The 24,791-nt window shown below is 43.8% G+C and overlaps 1 protein-coding gene across 2 annotated transcripts in view; it reads right to left on the bottom strand.

The window, feature by feature from the left end:
- Nucleotides 1-24,791, bottom strand: part of CPAMD8 (C3 and PZP like alpha-2-macroglobulin domain containing 8) — a 1,947,746-nt gene that overhangs the window by 223,431 nt on the left and 1,699,524 nt on the right. For both annotated transcript variants that reach the window (XM_069649211.1, XM_069649210.1), the window contains exon 37: nucleotides 10,298-10,372. In XM_069649211.1, coding sequence (XP_069505312.1) covers nucleotides 10,298-10,372 — 75 coding nt within the window. The remainder of the gene's footprint in view (nucleotides 1-10,297; nucleotides 10,373-24,791) is intronic.

Genomic DNA, 24,791 nt, shown 5'->3' on the forward strand with positions numbered 1-24,791 from the left:
TTAGGAGCTACTACTTTCTTCTCCTGTTATGAAAGGCATTTCACATTGGGTATGCTCATAGATTGGGTAAACTTTTAACCTGTAGTATGATGAAATATGATCTACAACAAAGATTGGAAATGTCAAATCAATTAATGAATTGCTGCTTTGTATTATAGGCATCATTTTCTTTAAACGTTTTAACTATTTTTGTATAGGTTTAATCTTCTAAACCATAAACAAATAATACAACTAAATAACTGGTTTCTGGCCCAGCACGGTCTCAGCATGGATGGGCGCCGATGGGTTTGTCGTAGGTGCACCTTTGGTGCAACAGTGGCACGGTCGTTTCATGGCTGATTTAAATGTTAACTGAGGGAGCTAGAAAGGGAACTGTTGCTAGAAGGCAGTAGCATCCACAAAAAATCCATATCAATGCGTTCATAAGAGCAATGAAAGTTAGAACACATTTGGGGTCATTACAGGGTTGGCGGTAGCCGTTCTGGTAAATACCAGCAGGCCTGCCGCCGGAGTCATTTGTTTACCGGCACCCGGCAATGGGGATGTACTTGGGCATTCCGGCCATGGCGGACCCAGTAATTACCCTTTGCCGGGTGCCGGGTGGAGGCACATGCTTTCATTATTTTGGCTGGGACATTGTCTTCTTTGCAGTTTGTGGCTTTTAGCTTGGAGATGGTATCAAATACTAGGTCTTGGGAGACTGGGGCAAAGTAAAAAGTAGCGTTGGTGTTTTCATTGGGGTGGTGCTGGGGTTGGTGGTTGGCGTATTTTTGTCTGCTAAGACAAGTCTTTTGGTAGTTATTTTGTTTTGTAGTAGAGCAATTTTGGCGGCTAAGCATCTTGAATAGTGGTACACCATTATTTGCTGGAGTTGACCAGTGTCGTGGCTGGGGTGGGATTTTCTAATTCTCTAAGGATAGAGAAGAGTTCTTTAGAGTCTGATGCAGCATTGCTGAATGCGAGTGTTATAGGCATTGGCTTAGTGGGTGATGATACTATGCCATTCCTAATCACGAAAGGCTCCTGTACTTTTATTTATTTTATTTATTTATTTCATTTGTTATACGCGCACAGGAGCCGGAGGTATCACAGCGCTAAATTACATAAATAGTTACAGTACAGTACAGAGTGTAGGTTCACAGTGGATCCAGAGATAATCAAGCATACTTGTTAAATAGTGAGGTTTTGACTTGTTTGCGGAATGCAAGGTGCAGCATCCCATTCTCCATCAAAGCACCTCTTCCAGTTCCCGAACTATGCCCTATACGCTCTTAGACATCCACTTAGATTTTCATCACAGTTTCTTATAAATCCTCGGCATTCTTAATGTATACCATCCAAAAATCTTCCCTCTTAGGGTGTCTCCATCCTACAACAAGCATACAAGACCATTCATGGCACCCTGCCTTACTTTGCAAAAAGCACTGCCTGAGACAGGTACCTCCCAATGCAATGTCACATTTTCTCCCCTGCCCCCTCAAACTTCTAGAAATCCCCACTCATGGTCACAATTTCTGCAACAGTGGCCATGTCCTGTGCCATTTTCAACAGATCTTGTGTGATAATGACTAACATAGTTGGTTATTCTCGATCACAAAATTAGCACAACACGAATGAAGCAATAGCCATGAGTAAAACATGGAAATAGTAGAAGCAGTATTGTGGTAGTCATGGGCCCAAAGGCAACTAAATAAGAAGACTAAGCTTACCAAAATAACCATATTAACAAGACAGAGCAATTATTGACGCAAGATCGCCTGGCCAATACATATAAATTGGAGGGTGGAGTTTGTAACGCTTACCTCTGGGGCCCTGCAGGAGTGCCTGGTCCGGTCTGTCGACGGATGCTGGTCCGGTCTGTGCACACCTCCTGATGTTGCCCAAACCCAGTGGTCAGAGAGGCAGGAGTGATCTGGAAGGCTTGGTTCTGGTTTACGTTGCGCCTCCAGACGTCTTCGCCAATGTCTTTCCAGATTGTGTCCCAGTTTCCTTCACTGAGGCTCCTACCAGTTCAGTTCTACTTTGCCCCAGTTCCTTCACTGAAGCAAGGTGGATGACTAGTTGCTCCACTAGGTCTGTGGAATGCCCAGTCCAGCTGCGACATCCACTATCCACCCTTCCCGTATGGGTAAATGTTCCAAAATGTTAATGTCTTTCTGCTTCTTCCTCCCCTCCCCCCAGGCACGGTATTCAAGGGTCGGCACAAAGGTTGCAGCGCCGTTTTCCTGAGCCCAGCTGACTCGGTAATTAATGCGCGGGTGGTGGGCGGGATGAGAACAGTTGATCCCCGCTTACCCTTATGTCTTTTTCTGTCTTTTTTCAGATGTTGCGGTGCGTGGAGAGCAGAGGCGTGAGAAGAATCCAGCGGATGGTGAAGAAAACAGAGCCGGAAGAAGTTTGCGGTCTGCACATGTTCCGGTGAGTATTTCAATGGATCTTGCCTCGCGCCGTGTAAGTCTGTGCTGCTCTGGTCTTGACACGTAGTGCAGAAACTGGTTCAGGATGTCTTGACACGTAGTGCAGAGCTGGTTTCAGGATGTCTTGAAGCTGGTTTCTCACGAGGAGCTCCGGAGCAGGCAAGCGTCACGCTGCAGCCGGGGAAAACGCTAAGCACTGGGTGTGGCCCAGGGCGGGGTTTATATAGCCCTAGGCCCACCCAGAACCACTAGACCATCGGGGAAACTTGTATTATGGCCCTCTAGTGGCCATGTTAAATCCTGTTAACGGGTCCAGTCCCGGGGGCCATTTTGGAAGGGGCTACACAGGCAACAGCCTGGATTTGCGCCAGGCAGCTAGCTTCTCGGTCCAGGTCCTTCCTTGAGCCTTGGGATTGGTCCGGATAGTGACAGAGTTAGCTCCCTCAACCCGACAAGCTTCCAGCTGTTTTCTTGTCCCATCCTCTTCTTGTATGTCCTCTGTGTGATCGTGCGCCCTGATGCCTGCTGTCCCCGTCGTGTAAACAAATAAATACTAAAATTCAAATAAAATTTGTTTTTGAAGGTGAACAGTCCAGATCTGCACCTCCAATTAATGCAATAGTACCGTATGTGTAATTCAAATCAAATATGGTCATATTTGTAATACTTAATATGGACATCAATGTGCCCTGGCAACTATGCCAGAATTTGGGCAAAACTGTGACCTAAAAGAACTTCAGCTGTGACAGGCAATGCCTTTATTAACAACATTTAGATATGCCTAATATTTTGGCATCTGGCACAATGGGTGCAAGATAACAGGCTTTTACTATAGTTCCATATCCCTAATGTTCATACCTGCTATTTCTAGGGGTGGGAGGGGTTGTGCAGCTCTAGAACTGCTACAGCAGTGACAGAGTTTATGTGTTGTGAGGAATCTCAGGGTGTCCTCACTTCTTTCCCCAATATATCCTCTTCCCAGGTGGCCAGGGGAAGGGTGTCGCTTTCAAATCCTGACCCTGGGGGTGGATATGCGAGGGAGGATCACCTCGGTGGTGGAGACTTGGGGAGTGGGGATGAAGCACCCTTGGGTGAGACACAGTATCCCTCTTTTCCCTTTCATAATGAGTCTTCTGTCCCTCAGGCCTTTATAGGCTATTGTCAATCATTTCCCTGTTTTCCCCTAAAACATTCCCCAAAAAATACCAGTTTGGTACTGGGACGAGGAAGAGACGAACTAGAGAAACACCTCCTCACTTTATTAACACAAACACATACATACATCAGTTATATACTGGGACTAGGAGGAGGCAAACAAGAGTGATACAGGACTCCCATATCAACAGTGAGAGGTCTAGTCCTTTTTGTACCAATCACTGCCGGGAACCTTAAAAGCCAGAGGTATTGTGCAAATGCGGTCAGCTGTGGAAGCAGGGCTGCGGACTTCTTGGTGAAAGCAGACCTCTCCGGGAAAGGGGTGTGGCAAGCAGAACGCTCGAGACCCTTTGAAGGATGCAGAGTGTATGCAGCGGAAAGCGAAGCTGAAGGACGCTGGAGGCCGGTGACAGACCATGAGAGGAGAACCGGTGTGACCAGGCGAAGCGGTCGCATGAGGCAGGAGAAGCATAGCTGGATGAGCAAAGCCATGGAGAGCTGCTGGGAGACTGAAGAAGGCGATGCACGCGAGAGGTCCTGTGGCAGCAGGAGGCCTCATTAGAACATCATAAGCTTTGACCGGTGAGTCAATGAACACTGCAAGTATTTCTTTGAATTTATTTTATTTATTTTTTACATGTAAAGCGCACTACAGCCCAGAGGCATTGAGGCGCTGAACACCGAACAGAATGAAAATGAGAATAAGCATTTTTGAATATATATCTGGGTGAAAGCAAGCTTGTGAAACTTATTGATACGCGGGACTGTATGATATGAGAACACAAGTATTGGCATGAGCCACAGGAAGTATTGATGGACAAGTATTAGCAAGGGCAAAGAGAATTTAAGGAATTGAATTATATGAGAAAACAAGCATTCGTAAGAGCCACAGGGAAACATTGATGAACAAGCGTTGGCAATAGCAAAGAGAATTCAAAGAACTGTATGATATGAAAAAAACAAGCATTGGCAAGAGCCACAAAATCATTGGTGAACAAGTATTGGTAAGAGCCAAGACAATTTAAGAAACTGTATGATATGAGTTTAAGGAACTGTATGATAGGAGAAACAAGCATTGGCAAGAGCCACAATAAACATTGGTGAACAAGCATTGGTAAGAGCCAAGAGAATTTAAGGAATTGTATTATATAAGAAACAAGCATTGGCAGGAGGCAGGGAAATTTAAGAATGTGCAACAGAGTGCATGGTGGCAAACTAAGCCACGATACAGCATCCAGAGGATGTAATGTGTGAGTGAATCAAGCACCATTGTCAAACTGAGGCAGTGGCATCATGCTGGTGAAAAGGAAGCAAGCCAGGTGTACCGGTTGCATGACCTGTAATGGGTGGACCGTGTAGTCTAACAACTGTGCCTAGACCGGGTACACCCCTCTATGAAAAAGTCAATTAAAGCACACACAAAGAAGCTTGTGTGACCTGAACTCAAGGAACTGAACTGAATATATGAACTGGTGAATGGTAACCATATCAGAAGAGCTGGGAAGTGTCCCAAGGTTTGTGTTGTTTTGGAAAACTGAAAGACTTGAACTCTTGGGGAAAGGAACCCTTGTGTCTTATGAACTATTTTGTACTTTGGGCAGGGATGTCATTTGGTGGTCATCAGGGGTCGCAACTGTGATCCCTGGGGCCCACTGTTGCAACCTGGGACTCCCTTGCAACCCCAAATTCAAAAAGAAAAAGAAATACATTTTGGAAAAAAAATAAAGAAAAATATTTTGCCAAATAAAACGGGCCCTCCTGGTGTAGTAGGCCCTCCCGTGGCTTGGGGGGACCCGCCACACCATGTCAGGTGGGTCCAAAGCCCAGTCCCATTAGGGTGAAGTCTGGGCCGGGGAGGCGCTCAGTAGGGGTTGGATCTGACCGTGACATATGGCACATGTCACATGGCACATTCAGCTCCAACCCCATCTCCCTCAGCTTCTTTGCAGCTCACATACAGGAACCAGGAAGCTCTAGCAGCTTCCTGGTTTCTGTTTGTGAGCAGGACGGAGGAGCCGAGGGGGCCTGGAAGGACGCACCAAAGCTGCAAGAAAAAGGTATAAAGCCTTTTTTTGTAATATGATGTGTGTTTTGCATGTGTGAAGTGCGTGTCAGGTGTATGTATGTGAATGGTGGGGGAATGAGAAGTGATGTGATGTGTGTTTTTGAATGTTCGGGTTGGTGGATGTGTGCCTGTGTAGAGTCTGTAATGAGTGGATGTAAGAGAAGGTGTGATTGACTGGTGGGTGAATGATAAGTGATGTGATGTGAGTGTTTTTAATGTTCTGGGTGGGTGGGTGTGTGCCTTTGTAGAGAATGCAACGAGTGGATATAAGAGAAGGTGTGAGTGACTGGCGGGTGAATGAGAAGTGATGTAATGTGTTCTGGGTGGGTGGGTGGGTGGGTGTGGGCCTGTGTAGAGAATGTAATGGGTGGATGCAAGAGAAAGTGTGAGTGACTGGTGGGAAGTGATATGATGTGTGTTTTTGAATGTTCAGGTTGGGTGGGCCTTTGGCTGTGCAGCGATTGCAATGCGTGGATGGGTGTGTGCCTGTGTAGAGAATGCAATGAGTGGATGTAAGAGAATGTGTGTGTGAGTGACTCTTGGGTGAATGAGTATGAATGTGATGGTATGTTTTTGAATGTTCTGAGTGGGTGGTGTGTGCAGCACTGTGTAGAACATACAATGGGTGGAGGTAAGATGAGGTGTATGATTGAGTGACTGGTGGGTGAATGAGTATGAATGTGATGGTGTGTTTTTTAATGTTCTGCGTTGATGGGTCTGTGCCTGTGTAGATAAGTGAGTGACCGGTAGGTCAATGAACATACATGTGGTAGTGTGTGTTTGAATGTTCTCGGTGTGGTTTGGTGTGTGCATGTGTGGTGAATCCAGTGTGAGTGGGTGCAAGAGGAGTTGTATGGGCGAGTGACCGGTGGGTGAAAGAGGATGCATGTGTGTGTAAGGCCCTGGGAGACTGGGGATCACTGGAGCATTTTTGGCACATCCTTTATTGACTTTACGTGTTTTACTGGTATTTTTAATAATAATAATAATAAATAATTTAGCATTTATATAGCGCTACGAACCCTCAGGTATCTGAGCGCTGCTTATTATTACCCATTGTGTGTGGTGCTCATTTATCGACCTCGGAAGGATGAAAGGCTGAGTTTGGCCCTGCCGGGATTCAAATCTGCATCAGCAGGCTCTGCACAGATGTCAAAGCGAGCGCACTACTCGCTGTGCTATCGGACCGGCTTTTGGGCAAAGGCAAGTTCATGTCTGCAATTCCCTGGCTAGACTGGTATTTTGGTGCAGTGGATCTAGACTGGCTTAGATTGTAACCAGTTTGTGCAGGTTTTTCTATTGTCACATGTCACTTTTAATTGCCAAACCAACAGGGATATGTACTTACATAGGAGTCTTGGCATATATTGGCAGACCCAGTTTTGTGCCCAGTTCCAGTAATGATACTATAGAAAAACGTCTTAAAGCATATGGTCTTATATGGGAATACTAGCATATGTTGGTGGAGCCAGCATGGAAATGTATGGGCACAACCAGCATACAAATGTTTTTTATACTGGCATATATTGCAAGGACCGGCATGATAATTCATTGGGAAATGCCATGTGCACTTTTGGTGACTTAGATCTATTGTACTTTTTTTCATGATTTACCCTACACCCTACAACACTGATTGTTGGCCTTTTACTCACATTGTTGGCCTTTTAACCAAATTTTCCCAGAAAGTGTGCTTTATAATGCACCATTTTAACTCATTATTCAAAACATTTACTCTGGGGAGGGAGAAGCCCCCAGGGTTTTCCCCCAACCCATTTTCATTAGTTTTGGCTCCATCGCTATGCTCAGTCGCAATCACATACTTGATATGATATGAAAGTTTATTTATATAGCGCCTGTACACAATGTGTTTCAAAGCGCTTCAAGGCAAGGGAGGGAACAAGGAAAAATACAATTGCATTCTTACAGGCCATGAACAGTAAGGATGTGAAATTAACTATCGTACTCGGCCTGACGACATTTCAGATAGTGCAAGAGCTAAGACATAGATAAGGAAGGGAGGGGGAGAGTGGGAAGGAAATGGAAACAGACAGGCGGCTACCGTATTAGGCCCGACGACATTTCTGGTAGAGCCGGAGAAAAACAAAAGGTGAGGGAGAGGGGAGCAGAAAGGGAGGGGAGGAACAAAACAAGCTACTACAGTACTTGGCCTAACGACATTTCAGATAGTGCTGGATTGGGGAGAGGGGGGTGGAAACAAGTAAGGGATGGGGGAGGAGACAGATGAGGTTGCTATCATACTAGGTCCAGGGACAATTCTGATAGAGTAAATGCATAGAGGAAAGTAAGGGGAGGAGGGGAGGAGATGGGAAAATAGAGAAAGGGAGGAGAGAACAGAGAGTAAGCAGTCAAAGAGAGTGGAGAAGCAAGAGGGGAGAGTGCATACAAGTGCAGAGGTCAGTAGTAACACATACTGTTACAAGCCTGGATACAAGATGAAGATAGGAACAGCATGATTCAGGGCAACCATCAGAAAAATAGTCAAAGTCAAATCCAGCATTGGCCACAAGACGGTGATGGTGAAACCAGAATGTATCAGGACAGACTCGTGCAGAAGTAGGCTAGAGGGGGTTGGGGAGCAGGGTAGACGAATCAAGCAAAACAGGCAACACCTATGTGCGAGAAGGGGGGGTACAAGGGAACATCAAGGGGGGACCAGAGTGGTGGGGTTGGCCTGCGGGGACAGAGGAAGTAAACCTGTGGCAAATATTTACACCCTCTAAAAAAACAACTCACTGGTGGCTAGTATATTTGTGGACCAGGGACCGCCCCTTCTCTCTGTTACATTAAAGATTTAAGCTTTGATTGAAAAACATATTTACTTCTTTCACTTGTGGTAGTGCATGCCCCTGCAGCGGCATAATCATCATGGACATTCCGCACACATGGTGGTCAGAACTAGCCCAGGGTGTGGCATGCCCTGTGCTTTATTAAGGAGCTTGGGGGGCCCCACAGCATGGCTTGCAGGGGAGCTGCCAAGTTTTGTGTCACGCCATTAGGACCACTGGGTCTGACAAAGGGGCAGTGTGCAGTGCGCGCCTTGAAGTCTGCCAGTGAGTCCCGGGTGAGAAGGAACTCGTGGATGTTTTCAATTTTCAATATCTGTGTGGTGTTATGAATTTATGTGTGCAGCAATAATATTACATTATATGGCGTTTTTTTAAGTCCTCTGGCACCCAGTATTATGCTTAGATAATAAAAACTATGGGGGGTGGTGGGGTAGGGGCAATCTTGTGAATATTGAAAGAAACATTCCCAGGTATTATACTCCAGCAAAGATAACATTATCAGGTGCACTCCCCTCTGTGCACGCAGACCAGTCTAATAGTTTTCATCTATGGTAGTGGTAGCTGAATCATATATACATTTATAACCAGGGAATTTTGTTGATACTAAATCCTGGTCAATGATTTAATTTTCAGGCCTTGCTCATGCAGCATTTTTCACCTGGTTAAACAGCAGCGCACGCCTCCCCGGGTCAGTGCTTTTTTGGCTTGTTCAACACAGGTGCCATAGATAACTCGCACTTCTGTATCAATTGATCAATAGATGTTTCATACACCAGCTGTAGCTTGCTTAACAGATTTCGGTTACCCTGTTAGAAATACTGCATTATGTATGTTTTACACATAGACCCCACGTCGAATCTGGAAAATGGCATTCCCCAAAGGAGTAATCGCGGACAATCATACCTCCCTCTGTGCCTCAGTTCTTATATCTGGCTGAAATGAGAGCTCCTGAAAACATGGGTGCTAGATGCATCTAAAAAATCTGAAGGTCGTTTGGCATCACTGCTTGCCACTTGCTGGCTGCACTACCACGGTTTATTGCCTCCATTTTCTATTTATTTATTATTATTTATCTGCGCTCCTCTGCTCCGCATTTTCCACTCTCCCCCTTCCTTGCACTTTTTTCCTTTTCTCTTTCGATTGCAATTGCGCGTTCTCAATGTCACTGGGCATAGTAAGATCGTTGTTGTGTTGTGCTGTGTTCTCCCCTGTTCTCCTCCCTTGCCTAGTCGCCCTCTGAGACACTTGTGTACGAGAGTGATACAAATAAAATATCATATTACTTCCTGTGATGTCACTTGGGGGTGGGATCAAAATACATCACTTCATGTGATGTCATCAGGGGGTCAAGGGTCATGCAATGTCACTTCCTCTACCCCTGGCATTTTGGTGAAATGACGTCCCGGACTTGGGGAAGGGAAAACTGGCTGCAAGCAAAGAGCTGGAAGAAGCTCTCAACTCTTATTTGATCACTACTTATTTTGATGCTGACATCCCAACACATTATATACATTTAGTTGTGAGAGCAAGTATAGGTTTTGGACACATACAGACATTTGTTTTGGACTTCCTGACACAAAGTATCCTTAGTTTCCTTTAGGCAGGGAAATCCCACCTTAGCATAGGACAAGTTAGCCCTTTTTTCATCCTGCATTTTTTAGTTGATCTGTTCTCTGTGTCTGCTTCGTGATGTCTTCACAGTGCAAACAATTACACCGGCCGTCTCTTCTACTGGCCTTTGCAGTGGACTCTTTTCATTCTGTTTCTCATTTAATCATTGATACTGTTGGGTACTAGTGAAAATGTTTACATTTCAACCTTGTTACCATAACTTTGCAAATTAATATGATTACCTCGTCAAAGTAAAACAGCACTTTTGTGCCATCCACTTCATATCTTTTCAGCCCAATCTGCTTGTTCATTAACAGCTGAAAGAAAGAAAACAGGCACCTGTTATGTTTATGTCACATATATTCTAACTTTACACAAAACATTTCGTAAACCGACTCAGCAAAACCTAAAAAAGAAATGGCTCTTTCAGATACAACCATTTAATGCACCTTAACAATTCTACAACTTATTTCTGAATAATTGAAAACAAAGTACTAAAAAATATAATCGAGACCAATGAGGTTTTAATAGCACATCATTTTTTGTGTTGAGGAAAAACTTTCTAAGCAATTCTGCTTTTTAATTAAATGTAATATACGTGTCACTTTACAAATCTAAAAATAATAATTGGGTCACAAACACTTATGTATGTGGTGAATGGGAAAGGCTGGGAGGGTGAGCTGGTGTTACCAATAGTTAACTAAGGGCTAAGAGTGCTCCAAAGCTAACATACAACTTAGTAAAGTAAAGCAAAGTAAGGTCAGGTAGTAATAAAATTGTTCTCGTAACGCACATTATTTGTAAAGTTGAATTAAGCATAAAGTAACACCATGTATGTATTATATTAGTATTCTGTACTCTTAATTTTAGGAGCTTTTATTTTAGTTCAGAAAAGTTTGCTTTACTGCAGTTTGTTTTTCATACTTATTGCGCTTTTGAACCCGTTTTCTCTAGACAGTTTACCTCCAAACCCGTTGGAATATACCCTCTAATCGCCTGCAAACCTGACATTGGGTCCTCTGTATCTACATACACCTAAGCGATCACAATAAATCCCCCCCCGCTCCTGTACCCTTTCCTTTATTCGTCATACTTGCACCATTTTTCTCCCACCTCTTAGCTTCCACCTCGCTAGCCCCCCTCTCGCGCCCCCCACTCCTCCCTGCTTGCTGCCTAAGCACTGGATGCCCCGGGCAGGGGTATAATAAACCAATATCCACTTCGGCCGTGATTCGCCGTAGTATAAAAGATTCGTAACATAACATAAACGTTCTTTTGTGTCTTCGCTGCATTACTGTCCTCCCCTGCCGCAGAAGCCAGTCACATAGTGTATCGTAAGCTGAGGTGCAAGACTTCCCCATACTAGTGGGAAACCAATGATCTCAGTAATAATGAACTCCCCACAAATAGGAAATGCAATCAATAAAAACGACTGGAAGAAAACTGATGTCCCTACACGCAACACTCCCATTATCAAATCTAAGGCGACCTGGCAGCACTCCCGTTTTTAAGAGAAATGGCAGTTGTATGTTTTGCGCGTCATTTTTTTACATCCGAGTTCTTTCAGTTTCTAGGAATGGCAATGGCTTGCTGGGGAGCGTTATCGATTTTACGGAACACTGCTTCTGGCTCTCTGGGAGGGCCCTGACCCCTCCAAGGCGCTGCGCTCACATCTTGTGCGGAATCTTGCTGGCACACTGCCCCTTTCACATTCTTCAGCTTTGTTTTTTCTGAGCTTAAAATGTCTCAGATGTGTAATTATGCACGTGCACAGTTTAAGGGTAAATAAGGCGGACACTGAAACCCATGGAAGCAAAGGGCAGCAGATGGATGCAGGATACTGAAAAGGGCCAGTGAGTTTTAGAGTAGGATGTAGCCTCCGAAGGGTTAATCATGCCCAACCCTTGCAGTTGTGCAGGAAACACCCTGTGAATCACTACAGCCAACCCTTGACGGTGGTCCATTATTCATCTGATGTACTAATGTAGGATAAACCTTTGGGTCATCACATCCATCCCCATTGCTGTTTAAGTATACCAGGACCACCTTGCCGAAACATCTGCTGTTGGAAAGAAGTGCTGCTTTACTGATGTTCTATGCAAACATGCATCATACTTATGATGTAGACCTCATGCAGCAATGGAGCCAGCTCACTGCTGTGGTGCCTAGACCAATGGCTTATTAACAAACAAGGACTCTCCCCTAATGTGGTGCAGGAACCATAGCTATTTTTTTTATTTTATTTTTTGTATATGTTTTAAATTAAACCTTTACAAAAAGTTTTACAGAAGAAAGAACAAGAAAGCTACAGAAATAAACAATTTAAAATGACTAAATTCATCACAGGCATTTAAATACAATCCAATGTACACATTATCCTAAAATTATTTAAAAAATCCTCATTATAAAATACTATGAGTTATATCAAACAATAAATAATGGTACTAAAAAGATAGAAAAAAATGAAAAATGAAAATGTATGAACCTATATACATTGATCCTCCCGTTTCAGATTTTTGACAGAGCTTCACAAGAGCATACACAGGGTTTTCTTGCTTACATTCTTTGATAGTTTACAGAATATTGAGGCTTTTTATGAAGCCCACTAAGACCAAACCTTCGTGCACATTTTGTATGTTTAGGCATTGTTTCCAAATATTGTGTGTCCTGCATACTGATTCATATTTTAAGAGTGGTAACTGGTATTTGTTCCTGCGCACTGTTAGTGCTGTGCAGTCTAGCGCCAAATGTTTAGAAGTTTCTGGTGCAACACTACAGAATCTACACCCCATCTCCTTTTCTGTAATTTGCCCTCTCCTAAACAGTATTTCCTTGGTCAAAAGCAGATTCCGTCGCAACCTAAGTAGCAGCCCTCTAAGGTAGTGATAAGGGAATTGTGTCAATATTGTAGCAAGAGTTCCTCTGCATTTGTGTTCATGGGCGAGATGACTCATTGATGTGTAGGAATGAGAGGCATCTGTTGTCATAATCCAATCATGATCCAGCAAAGATCGTTTTTCTTTCAAGGGGTTACTGATTAGTTTCACATCTAATCCGAAAAAGCTCCTGATAGTTAGATTTGCCCTTGGAATTTTGTGAAACAGCAAAGGAACCCCCAAGCGTCTGATATTCGGAGTCAGGTCGGGGAGCCTTAAGTTTGGAAAATAGTGTTAATAAACGCCACTCAACCCGTGCTTTTAGTGAGATGGCCCCAAGATCATACCTTATAGCTGACAGTGGCACTGCGTTCGTAACGCTGAGGAGCTTTCTCCACAATTTGCCCTACAAACGATCGAATGAGTTGACTATTATTTCTTCTTGCAACTCCAAGCCCTAAATTATTTTGGAGACTATTTTTCCTTCGAAAAGCATAATGGCAGGTTTAATCAAAAATCTACCAAACTTGCAGTCTATTTTCAGTATTTGGCTCTGTAGCTGCGCTGCTTTATGGTGCAGCGTGCCAAGCCCCGTTTTGTGCCCTCTATGAGCGGCAAAATAAAAACCCAAGTACACTACCCCCAAGCAATTGTTTATCGGGGTCCCTTCGATGTTCCAACTGGTGCAGCTGCTCTTACTTCCTTTCCTCCTATACGCAAGTATTTTGCTTTTCTTGGGGTTAATTTTGAGACCATTATCCCTGGCGTACCCTGCAAATGTTTTTAAAAGTGTTTGTAGACCCACCTTTGTTTGATCGAATAACAGAAAATCATCTGCATAGGCCAGCCATGCCATTTTCGCCGACCCTACCTTTGGGGGGTTGAAGCCACCGTCGGTCAAGCCGTTCTCCACAGCAGACATATATTGGTTAAACAACCATGGAGCCAAAACGCAGCCTTGCCTGACCCCCTTATATGAGCAGATTATTTTGCTAAAATCACCTTTTTGGTTCAGCCTTACCTGAAAACCACAGTTGTTATAAACCCCACTTAGGAGCCTGAGAAGCCCTGTCGGCATACCCCACCCAGCCAATTTGACCCAAAGTCTATTGCAAGCAACACTATCAAAGGCAGCCGACCGGTCAACTGATGCCATAAAAGGTACAACCTTTTCTTGGATGCACTTGACTGTAAGACCATTTAGATTAGTAGAGTGGCCTTTACAGTACCCTGTCTGGAGCCGACGTAAAGGAAGATGTGTCATTGCCCATTGTTCCAGGTGGCTCAACAGAAATACCGAAAAGATCTTGCAATCTGTATCAATCAGGGAGATTGACAGATAGTTTTTTGGATCTGACATGCTGCTGCACTTAAAAATTGGAATCACATGAGCAGTGCTCCAGGAAGTAAGTGTTATTCCTGTATCCATGATGTCAAAACATTCCAAGTAGAGTACTTGTGCCGAGTTTGGTTGGTCAGCTTTTAGGGTGTTATTAGCCAGGCCATTAGAGCCTGCTGCACAGGCTTTTACATTTTTTTCAAAAGGGCATGAATGGTGGAGATTTCTAATTCAGGCATCCACTTATCCATGTTTTTACTGCATGTGGAGCAGAATTAATCATGGTGTTACTTTTTGATTCCCAAATCTATTCTCAAAAAAGGTGATCCACTCTGATTCTAGAATGGGATTGAAATCAATTACTGCATAGTTAGGGTCCTGACCATTATGCCAACATGAATCATACTTATGAAGTAGACCTCATGGATCAATGATGCCAGTTCACTGCTGTGGTGCCTAGAACATTGGCCTATTAACAAACAAGGATTCTATGGTTAACCATAGCTGACACCCCAATGTGGTGCAGGAACCATAGCTATACCATTGGTCATTATTGTTTCTAGCCCCTGTTGAAGCACAGGAATAACTGCATTCATGTACTCGGCCCAATTGGATCATTATGTCAGATCCCACTACTGCGGAAATCGATCAATGATTGTTCTAATTCATTTGCATGTTTCATTGTGTCCAATGCCCTTGCTCTGATGCAGGAGTTAATGTAGTCCTTCTGCATTAGGGCCTAGATGTGCATTTCAGTATATTGGACACCAAGCGGTGGCGGCTTTTAAATTGGCATGTCAGGTAATGAAGTGTTCCTTTTTCAGACTTCCTGGGTGACTTAAGAGGGTGACTGGAATGTTATTCCTTGGATGAGGCACATGGCATCTGAAAATAAAATAAAGCATCTACGATGAAAGGTCCTTATATTTTAGGAATGGGAGGCGACAGGCTATACTGTATAATGTATTGTAGAATTGTCATTGTCATTGAGATCCATTGATCAAGATGTTATGCTTCCCACTGTGAAAAGATGATAATAGAAGACTTTCATACTGTGGCAGAAACACTTTATTAAAAAAAAACCTACTACAGTTCCGCAGAAGAAAAAGGACAGACGGCCCACGATATTAAAAAAGATTCTAAGTTTTCTCAGGCACAAAATGGACAGTTAATGAAACGGAAACATAAATCTGTAAAGTTTTGCAGATAATAAAATTAGCATCTTGAGGAGTTGAAATAGTCAGCAGATGTAATGGAAACTAAACTATGTCAACATCACGCAGGCTTGACAGCCTGCATCTTCTTGTGGAACAGGCTATGCTTTTTATCAGGGCTGCATATGAGGCCAACTGAGCAAGATAAACAGATTAACTCAGCTCGGGTAGAGGAGTAGGGGATGCATTGTTAGAGAGGAGAAGCAGAGGTGGAGACAACGAATGTCACTGAGGACATCAAATGCTCTACCAATTGTATCAGCACAAACAAGCCGAGACAAATGTTTCTTCCCTCTACCCGCATCCCAGCAAGTGTTTCAATCTCTTCACCTCAGCAGAAGCCATTTATATAGATTCTGTCATCAATAACACCATCCTCTTCCTTAGGCCTTGTATATAGTCAGTTACACAGACTGTCTTTACAGTGGGGCCAGGGCTCAAGTCGAGGGTACAGGCGACCTCTTTGAATTTATGAATTAAAGCCGACCTCAGGGAACAAAACCGCAGTCGTCAGGTTTGTAGGCCGGACACTTCACCACTGCACTATATGACCTGAGAAAGAATAGCAAACAACTAAAGGTGAAATATCCCATTTCAGTACTGCAAGTCCCAGGGAAAACATTTGTATTGGTTCTTGGAGTTTAAAACATGCACACCTTTTAACGTTTTCAAAAACACCATCAAAAGAAAATATCCTGTCTTGGTTTTGTGTGTGTGTTGATTTTATGAAAGGCAAATGCCATTTGTCCTGTTCAATTGGGGTGGTTATGCACAACCAATTTAATGAAATGTGCATATTTCACCTTGATATGCACATTTTTGGTGACGTCACATCCGTTGCATTTGTTGATGTATCCCCCCACTTTAATTTTTAGGACTTGACCCATGGGTGGATCACTCTCCAATCCTTCTTTCGTCAGGGCAAAGGGCCTCTGACAGGATGACCGTAGCGGCGCTCAAAGGGGCTGAAACCCACTCCAGCTTGAGGGACCTCTCTATAAGCAAAGAAAAGGCATGGCAGAAGAAAGTCCCACTTTCCTCCCAGGGGTTCGTCAAAGGCACCTATAATGCTCTTCAGTTCATGGTTAAACGGCTCTACCAACCCATTTGTTTGAGGGTGGTAGGCAGTTGAGAACCTGTAAGTAACTCCACAGTTTTTCCACATAGACTGCATGTAGTGGGACATCAAATGTAACCCCTGTCAAGAGACTACTTCCTTAGGAAAACCTAACCTGGTACAAATACCAAGTAGGGCCTTGGCCACTGCCTGAGCAGTAACAGTCCTCATAGGTATGGCCTCAGAATATCTAGTAGCATGGTCTATTACAATCAGTATAAAACGGTTGCCTGAGGAGGTTGGAGGGTCTAGGGGACCAACAATGTCAATCCCCACGCTCTCAAAAGAAACTCCCACAACGGGGAGGGGCACTAAAGGTGCAGCATTCTTGGCACCACTTTTACCAGAAAGCTGGCAAGTGTGGCAGCTTCTACAATGTGCGTCAACATCTGCACCTTCTCGAACCAGTAAAAGTACAAAGAGAGTCTCTCTTTGGTCTTCTTGGAACTCAAGGGACCAGCCAGAGGGATTCCATGTGCTAGTTGTAGAAACCACTGTCTTGTCTCTTGGGGTACTACCAGTCGCCTGAAGTCCCCTGGAGTAGACTTGGTATGCTCACTGTAGAGAAGTTCATCCTCCCAGTAGAGTATATGCTTCCCTGGCTCTTGCCCTGATGCAGACCTTTGAGACAAGGACACTCTCTTTGCCCTCTGCTGAAATCTGCCCTAGATGGTCCACCTTCTGCAAGTAAAGTCTGCAGCTCAGGATGGTCTCTAGGATCCATATATTCCAAGCAGGGAAGGATCTACTCCAGCTCTGTTTCACTATTAGCTGCTTCAATCAGTAGTCTTTTCAGCAACCAACTCAGCCTCAGCTGGAGGTGGGGTCACTGGGGTGACCAGGGACTTTACTCTGAGAGAAGTCCTCTTTTTCAGAGCAGGTTTGGGCTTGAGGCCCTTTTTCTTTCCTGAGACTCTGGAGCTATCCTTGGTCGCTTTCTTCTCGGGAGAAGTGAAGGGTTGGTCTGCCTGAGGATTTGAGATACTGTATAGCTCATTGATCTCAAACTGAGAGTCTTTCATGGTTGCATCTCTGGCCAATCTTGTCAGCTCCTATTTCTTTTAACTGGGAGGCCTTGGGGTACTGGAGACTACTCCTAGAGTTTCAAATCATTACCCAACAGGACTCTTCCAGGCACTTCAGATTGCATATTAACGGTAATTCTTACAGTCATGGTATTACACAGAATGAGGGCTGGCAATATGGGGACCATTTGGATAGGGCCTCCAGCAAGCTTAGTTGGACCTTATTTATTTATTGAATTGTTTTTTTTATAATGCACTTAATACCATACCTGAGTTTGGTTTCTAAATACGGATCCAGGATTCAAACCACTGTTGCTATGCATGGTTTTGTTTCCAAGACCAGCGCGTTGCCCATCCTACATCCTCAGGTTTCAAAAGACATTCATCCACCACTGTAATATTGACCCCAGTGCCTCTAATAGCAGGTGTCTCCTGACCATCTACAAGTAAATTTTCTTTGTAATATTCTTTGTTGTTGTCAGGGATTGTATTATAAACATCAATATTCTGTTGTTCCCACAGACCCAAGGAAACTAAAGAAACACTAGCTTGTACTCCAATGGGTTCTTCAGCTAATAAGTGAAAGTTAGCACCCCTCATTGGAGCTTCTCCCTCAGGGATAAAGGCTAAGGAGACAGATTGGACCCCTGGAGGTTTACACTTGTGTCTGGGATCCCCTTTCACATGGTCACCAGACCCACAAACCACACATTTACCAAAGGTTTTCTGGAATGTGTGTTTCTGGTAACCTCCCTCTGGTTTGGCCCCAGAGGTTTCTCTAGACCTGTATGGTTTCCCTTGGAATTTACCCTTATGGTGTTTGTGGCCCTTTTTGGGTGGTGGAGGATTACAATTGTCTTTCCTTTCCTTCTTGTGATTTTCTCCTTCTTCCTTTTTATGAGTTGCCCCCAGAGTCCTTGTCGGTGGCCCTGTTGGCTCCCCACAAGTCATCAGCTTGTGCTAGTCTCCTGGGGTCAATTCCTTTTGAGTCAGCAAGGTGCTGTCTCAGCTCTGTGGAGCAGGCATCAACAATAGTTTCAAGTAAAAATAAATGTCTCATTCTTTCGAAAAACTGTTTACCCAGCCATCTAAGTTCTTCAGGCATTAACAGAGCCAGGTAGCTCAAAGACTACAACTCTTTGTCTCATGGTATCTAAACCTTTTTAGGTATTGGGAGGAGTCTTCCCAAACCTGGCTACAAGAGCCTGTTTGGCTATTTTATAGTCTTTTCTGTCTTCAGCATTCAATCCATGACAGCATAACAGCCATTCTGGGGGAGCCTAGACATAACCCATGGAACTAAATCATTCCCACTAATATCTTGCAAACCACAATTAAACTGAAATGTACCAAACCAATCCAACACATCAAGCTCCGGATCATACACACTCACCGCCTCTCGTGGAAGGCAATGTTTCTTGGATCCATCAGACTGAGAAGACCCTGAAAAGGAAACATAGTCAAGGGACATTTTTCTCATCTCATATTCATGTTGAATTTCCCTTTCCCTGTGCCTTCTTTATTCTTCTTTGTCCTCAGACTGACAAGTATGTTTCCTGAATTCAAGTTCAATTTTCATTTTCTCAAAAGATAGTAAATCTGAGCTTATTTTGTGACCCAGCAGGGTCATGGTGGGAGGTAAATGAGGTACAGGAGAAGGCTGTTGAGGGGGGTTGGCAGACCCTTGTGGACCCTCTCCACCTTCTGATCCATTAGGCCAGTTAGAACTAAGCTCTAAACTTTAATCCTCAGAATTCTCTTACATATTAATGTTGGGAGAAGGGGGCACAGGCCTACCCGCAGGATTGCGGTGATTTAACAACCTTTGAATTAAATCATTTTTCTTGCCTTACAACTCAGGCACCTTGGTTTACATAATTATTTCAGTTGTTGTATGTAAGGGATGTAAGGGCCAGTTCATTAAAATTATCAATTTCACTAAGTTATAAGTTACTTTTATTTAGTAGAGCTAGCCTTGTGGATGGATTTCTTGAACACAAGCATTACCAATAGTCAATGGAATCCACTTAACACCAATCCCACTGCTGCCACCAGTGGTAGGTACGTTTTTCTAAAGACCAAATGGCGCTAGACTTCATAAGATGTATCTCTTAGTATTAGGGACCCAACTCTTAATAAAGGCCTGCACTACACAAGTCGGTAGAGTGGCTGAGCAGCCAGGCTTATGCTAGGAGGGAGCTATGTGAGCTATAGAGCGGTACAAAGAAATTAGTACATACACAAGAAAACACGTACTCACTTTAAATTATATTAAAATATATTTATTTATATATACACAAGGCACACAAGCAAATCTAAAATGCAGCAACTAACAATACCATTGAATTAGAAATTGAATCAAATTTAGAAGGGACCTGCCTGTATGGAGTTTACCAGACATACCGCAGCATTTCACCCCAAAAAGTATAAGAAGAACTAAAAACATTTAACCCTTTAACTCACCAAAGGTTGCCCTTAAGGCTGCATCGTTGCTTCCTCTCTCTGATTTGCATATGGCCTTTACACTTTTGTGATGGTTTGGCAGATGAATAACTATAGTCTGGAGGGTTGCCCAGAGCAATGCCAGAGGTTGGGATTAATTCTAAACCTTCCAGCAATCACCTCTTATTTTGTTCAATAACTCCCAGACTACAATAAATGTTGCTATCTTGACCTCCCATGGGCTCCCACCTCCCTAAGTTAGGCTCCGATAGCCCAGGTTTGACAAATAGCAATCCGTAACCCCTACTATCTAAAAGGTAGCTTCAGGTTAGAGCCTAAACGTCAAAGACATTTCTATCTGGCTGACCCTTGAGTTTTTCTAATGGGTCCCTAACCAAACACTTCCCAGGTTTTCTGGTGTGTATGGGTGCATGTTTGTGTGTGTGCTGAGTTGGGGGGTGGGGGTTTGGGTCTATATGGGTGCTTGTTTGAGAGTGTGCTGATTTGGGGGGTTGGAGGGTTCGGGTCTTTATGGGTGCATGTTTGTGTGTGTGTCAGCACACAAAAAACATTCAAATCAACATTCAAATCAAAACATTCATACACATCCGACAATCCCCCCACCCCCGCATCTCAACATACACACAAAAAACATTCAAATCAAAACATTCATACACATCCGACAACCCCCCCACCCCCGCATCTCAACATACACACAAAATACATTCAAATACAAACATTCATACACATCCGACACCCCCCCAGCCCCGCATCTCAACATACACACAAAATACATTAGAATACAAACATTCATACACATCCGACACACCCTCCCACCCCGCATCTCAACATGCACACAAAATACATTCAAATACAAACATTCATACACATCCGACACACCCCCACCCCCGCATCTCAACATACACACAAAATACATTCAAATACAAACATTCATACACATCCGACACTCCCCCCCACCCCCGCATCTCAACATACACACAAAATACCTTCAAATACAAACATTCATACACATCCGACACACCCCCCACCCCCGCATCTCATCATACACACAAAATACATTCAAATACAAACATTCATACACATCCGACACGCCCCCCCTCCCCCGCATCTCAACATACACACAAAATACATTCAAATACAAACATTCATACACATCCGACACACTCCCCCACCCTCGCATCTCAACATACACACAAAATACATTCAAATCCAAACATTCATACACATCCGACACACACCCCCCCACCCCCGCATCTCAACATACACACAAAAAACATTAAAATCCAAACATTCATACACATCCGACACACATTCGACACCCCCCCACCCCCGCATCTCAACACACACACAAAAAACATTAAAATACAAACATTCATACACATCCGACACCCCCCCACCCCCGCATCTCAACATACACACAAAATACATTCAAATCCAAACATTCATACACATCCGACACACACACCCCCACCCCCGCATCTCCACATACACACAAAAAACATTCAAATCCAAACATTCATACACATCCGACATCCCCCCACACCCGCATCTCAACATACACACAAAATACATTCAAATACAAACATTCATACACATCCGACACACACCCCCCCATACCCGCATCTCAACATACACACAAAATACATTCAAATACAAACATTCATACACATCCGACACACCCCCCACCCCCGCATCTCAACATACACACACAAACATAAAGCAAAACAAACCCGACACACAAACACAAACAGAGCACTTACCGGAGACGTGCTGGAAGGCAGGTAAACTGGAACGCTGGAATCGTACTACGGCTGGCGTGGCCAGCAAGGCTGAAATGCCTTCCGGCATCAAGCCTTACTGGCCACGCCAGCCGTAGTGCTGGCCCACCACTGGTGCAGCACACACGTATTACGTGGCTCGTAGGAGCGACGTGGTGCGTGTGTGCTGAGCCAATGAGGGCCAGTGTTTTGTCCAGCCCGGAAGACAACAAAGACTTTCCTAATGGAGGGTGGCCGCGGGCCGCCCTCCATTAGGAAAGTCTTTGTGCCTCGCGGGCCGGACAAAAGAGCATGGCGGGCCGCAACTGGCCCGCGGGCCGTATGTTGTGCACCCATGACCTAGACCCTTTATGCTTCACACTCTCCCAACCTCTTGTGCTTAATAAAACTGTTGAACCACAATGATTAGTCCTGTGTGGTCTGTTGATCTTTCATCACATCTATTTTGTGATGTTATTTTTTGCCATGCATTTCTGTGCAGAAACACGTGCTGTTGTATGTTCTATTTCATTAGCAGACTCAGTTGTTATTCATTGCTTCTGCTGGAACAACGCATTAGCGTTCTGTCTAAAGCGTTTGTGCAGTACAGATGAATGATAACAGAATAGTGTGAGAGGATGTTAAGAGCACTACACTTGCAGCATTTATCCAGTGAGCTGACTTACAGTTCGATTCAGGCACTCATGAATCTTACAGGCTACCAGGCCCCTGCCCAGTCAACACCAGCGCCTTCCCCCCCACTGCCCTTATGGGACCCCTACCAGGCGGTAGCATCCCACTCTTGGTTTTCCTCTGCTCTAGCACATAGTCAGCGGCCCCTCTCCCCTGCCACTCCCCGACACTTCCCTCCCAGGCTCTCACCAGCACTTGCCCATTCCTGGCTCCCCGCCCCCTTCCCTACCTCCTGCACTTCTTTCAACTTCACTTGCACATCCGAATGCCACAGGGCCTATTAGGACCACGATTGTATATGACCATTTTGCCATTATTATCACACCCCTTGTTCCCTCCTCATTTTGCCTTGTAGCGCCTGGAAACACCATTTTTGTTGTATAGGCACCTAATAAATGCCCAATAAATAAAATAAAATAATCGAGAGTGCAGTTCTCAATGCTACTAACTTTCAAACTGAAGGTTCAATTATTTCTAAATTAGAGAAAGCTTTTCCAAAAATTAGCACTTGAGGAACAACAATACGATGAGGTCCTTTTGTGATACCGCAGTCCTTTCTATGTCTAATCCTACACATGTCTCAACCTCTTACCTTTTGCTTTTACCCCACAGATCAGAGTCAAATTCTTCCAAGGAGGGGGAAAAATATGCCATGATCTGGACAAGGCTTGGCGCTATACCACTACTGTGGTGATGCAAGCAGCATAAACGTTTCATAAGATAACATTATGCTATATGAGCTACATCTGCTTGTTCTGAAAATGTTGCTATGTGGGGAAAAAACTATCTTCCCTTTGATGGACAGTCATTATTGAGTTGTGTCACCTTAACTGATGAGTAGTACTTATCTAGGGTTATGATGTCAATTGTCAGTAGCTGCAAATTACTTGGAATGTGTAATAAATCTATTAGCTAAACGCGTATTGATTTAGTCATTTGACACAGGTTTTTCCTTTTCAGTCAAGATATATATTGACTATTGACATCATTTCTCCTGGCTGTCATATGGACTATGAACGCATAGCTTTTTTGAGGACTTAATAATGATGAATTACGTCTGTATACGACATGTCAAAAACCGAATTATGTATTGATGCTTAGATAATAGTTTTTATTTTTAACAAATTCAGTGGTACTCATTATTATCAACTTCAGCAGTGTTAATTTGACCTGCGATTTTTTTAACTATTGATTTGCAGGTCACACATGGACCTCCACAGCAAAAGCCCCCCCCTAGTTATCGTACTTCCCCAAAATGGAATCCCCATTAATATTCAAAGAAATCTGAAAGCTCTATCTACCTATGACATGTTCTCTGAACACTTTCCTCAAAATAATTATACATTCTCATTCTCAAAATAGAAATAATTGTAGTTATCTGTCTTTTTCTTGCTATATACATATAGCGTGTTTGTATAATTTATAGTGTGTAGCAACACTATAGTTAAGGTAAACATTTTACATAGGCAGTCAAGAAAACATTTTCCTTTGGAACGACTTACCTCATCCATTGAAGTTCAGCAAATTTGTCAAACAAATAACCTGGACACAACCAGGTCAAACTTGGAGAAGTTTATTAATGTTTTTAAGTAAAAAAGACAGTTGAAAGCTAGCAGATTTTTTGCCATTGCTTTTTCCAGAGATCTTAAAAAAACCACTATTCAGGGCATATAGCTCGAAATAGTCAATTTCGATTGTCCATATTTTTCACCAGAGACCTAGCCCGCATCTGTAACTGGCGCAATAGTCCTTTTTTAAATCCCCAAAATGTATCCATAATCAGTCAGACCTGTGCATTAGGTTCACCATAATGATAAATACACATGTTTGTAAATAAAGTATGAGCGTGCAAACCAACAAACAGTATGACCCCCCTACAGTACACATGGAATTAATGTCACATACAATGCGATCGGAATACACTTGATTCCATGGGTATAGACAACACACGCACAATAAGTGCAGGATAACTATGCACAGAATAACTCACTACTGTGAGAAACCAGAAGGTGTCTCACCTGCTAGTTCCCGTGGATCTCTCTCTCAAGGGGCCAGAGCACAGTCATCGCCTTTGGATCCAGACCCTGGGGGTGGAGCAGTGCGGGAGAATCACCTGGGTGAGGGGTCTTCAGAGAGTGGGATACCGGATGGCGAGACACGGTATCCCTCTCTCTGTTACACCCTTTGCCCATCCTACCAGGTAGGATACATAAGAACTCTACCTCCTCACCCCAATTTCCCAACACAAACAC

The sequence above is a fragment of the Ambystoma mexicanum genome, chromosome 1p (genome assembly GCF_040938575.1).
Source record: "Ambystoma mexicanum isolate Mex_15411 chromosome 1p, UKY_AmexF1_1, whole genome shotgun sequence".
In the NCBI taxonomy this organism is placed as follows: Eukaryota; Metazoa; Chordata; class Amphibia; order Caudata; family Ambystomatidae; genus Ambystoma; species Ambystoma mexicanum.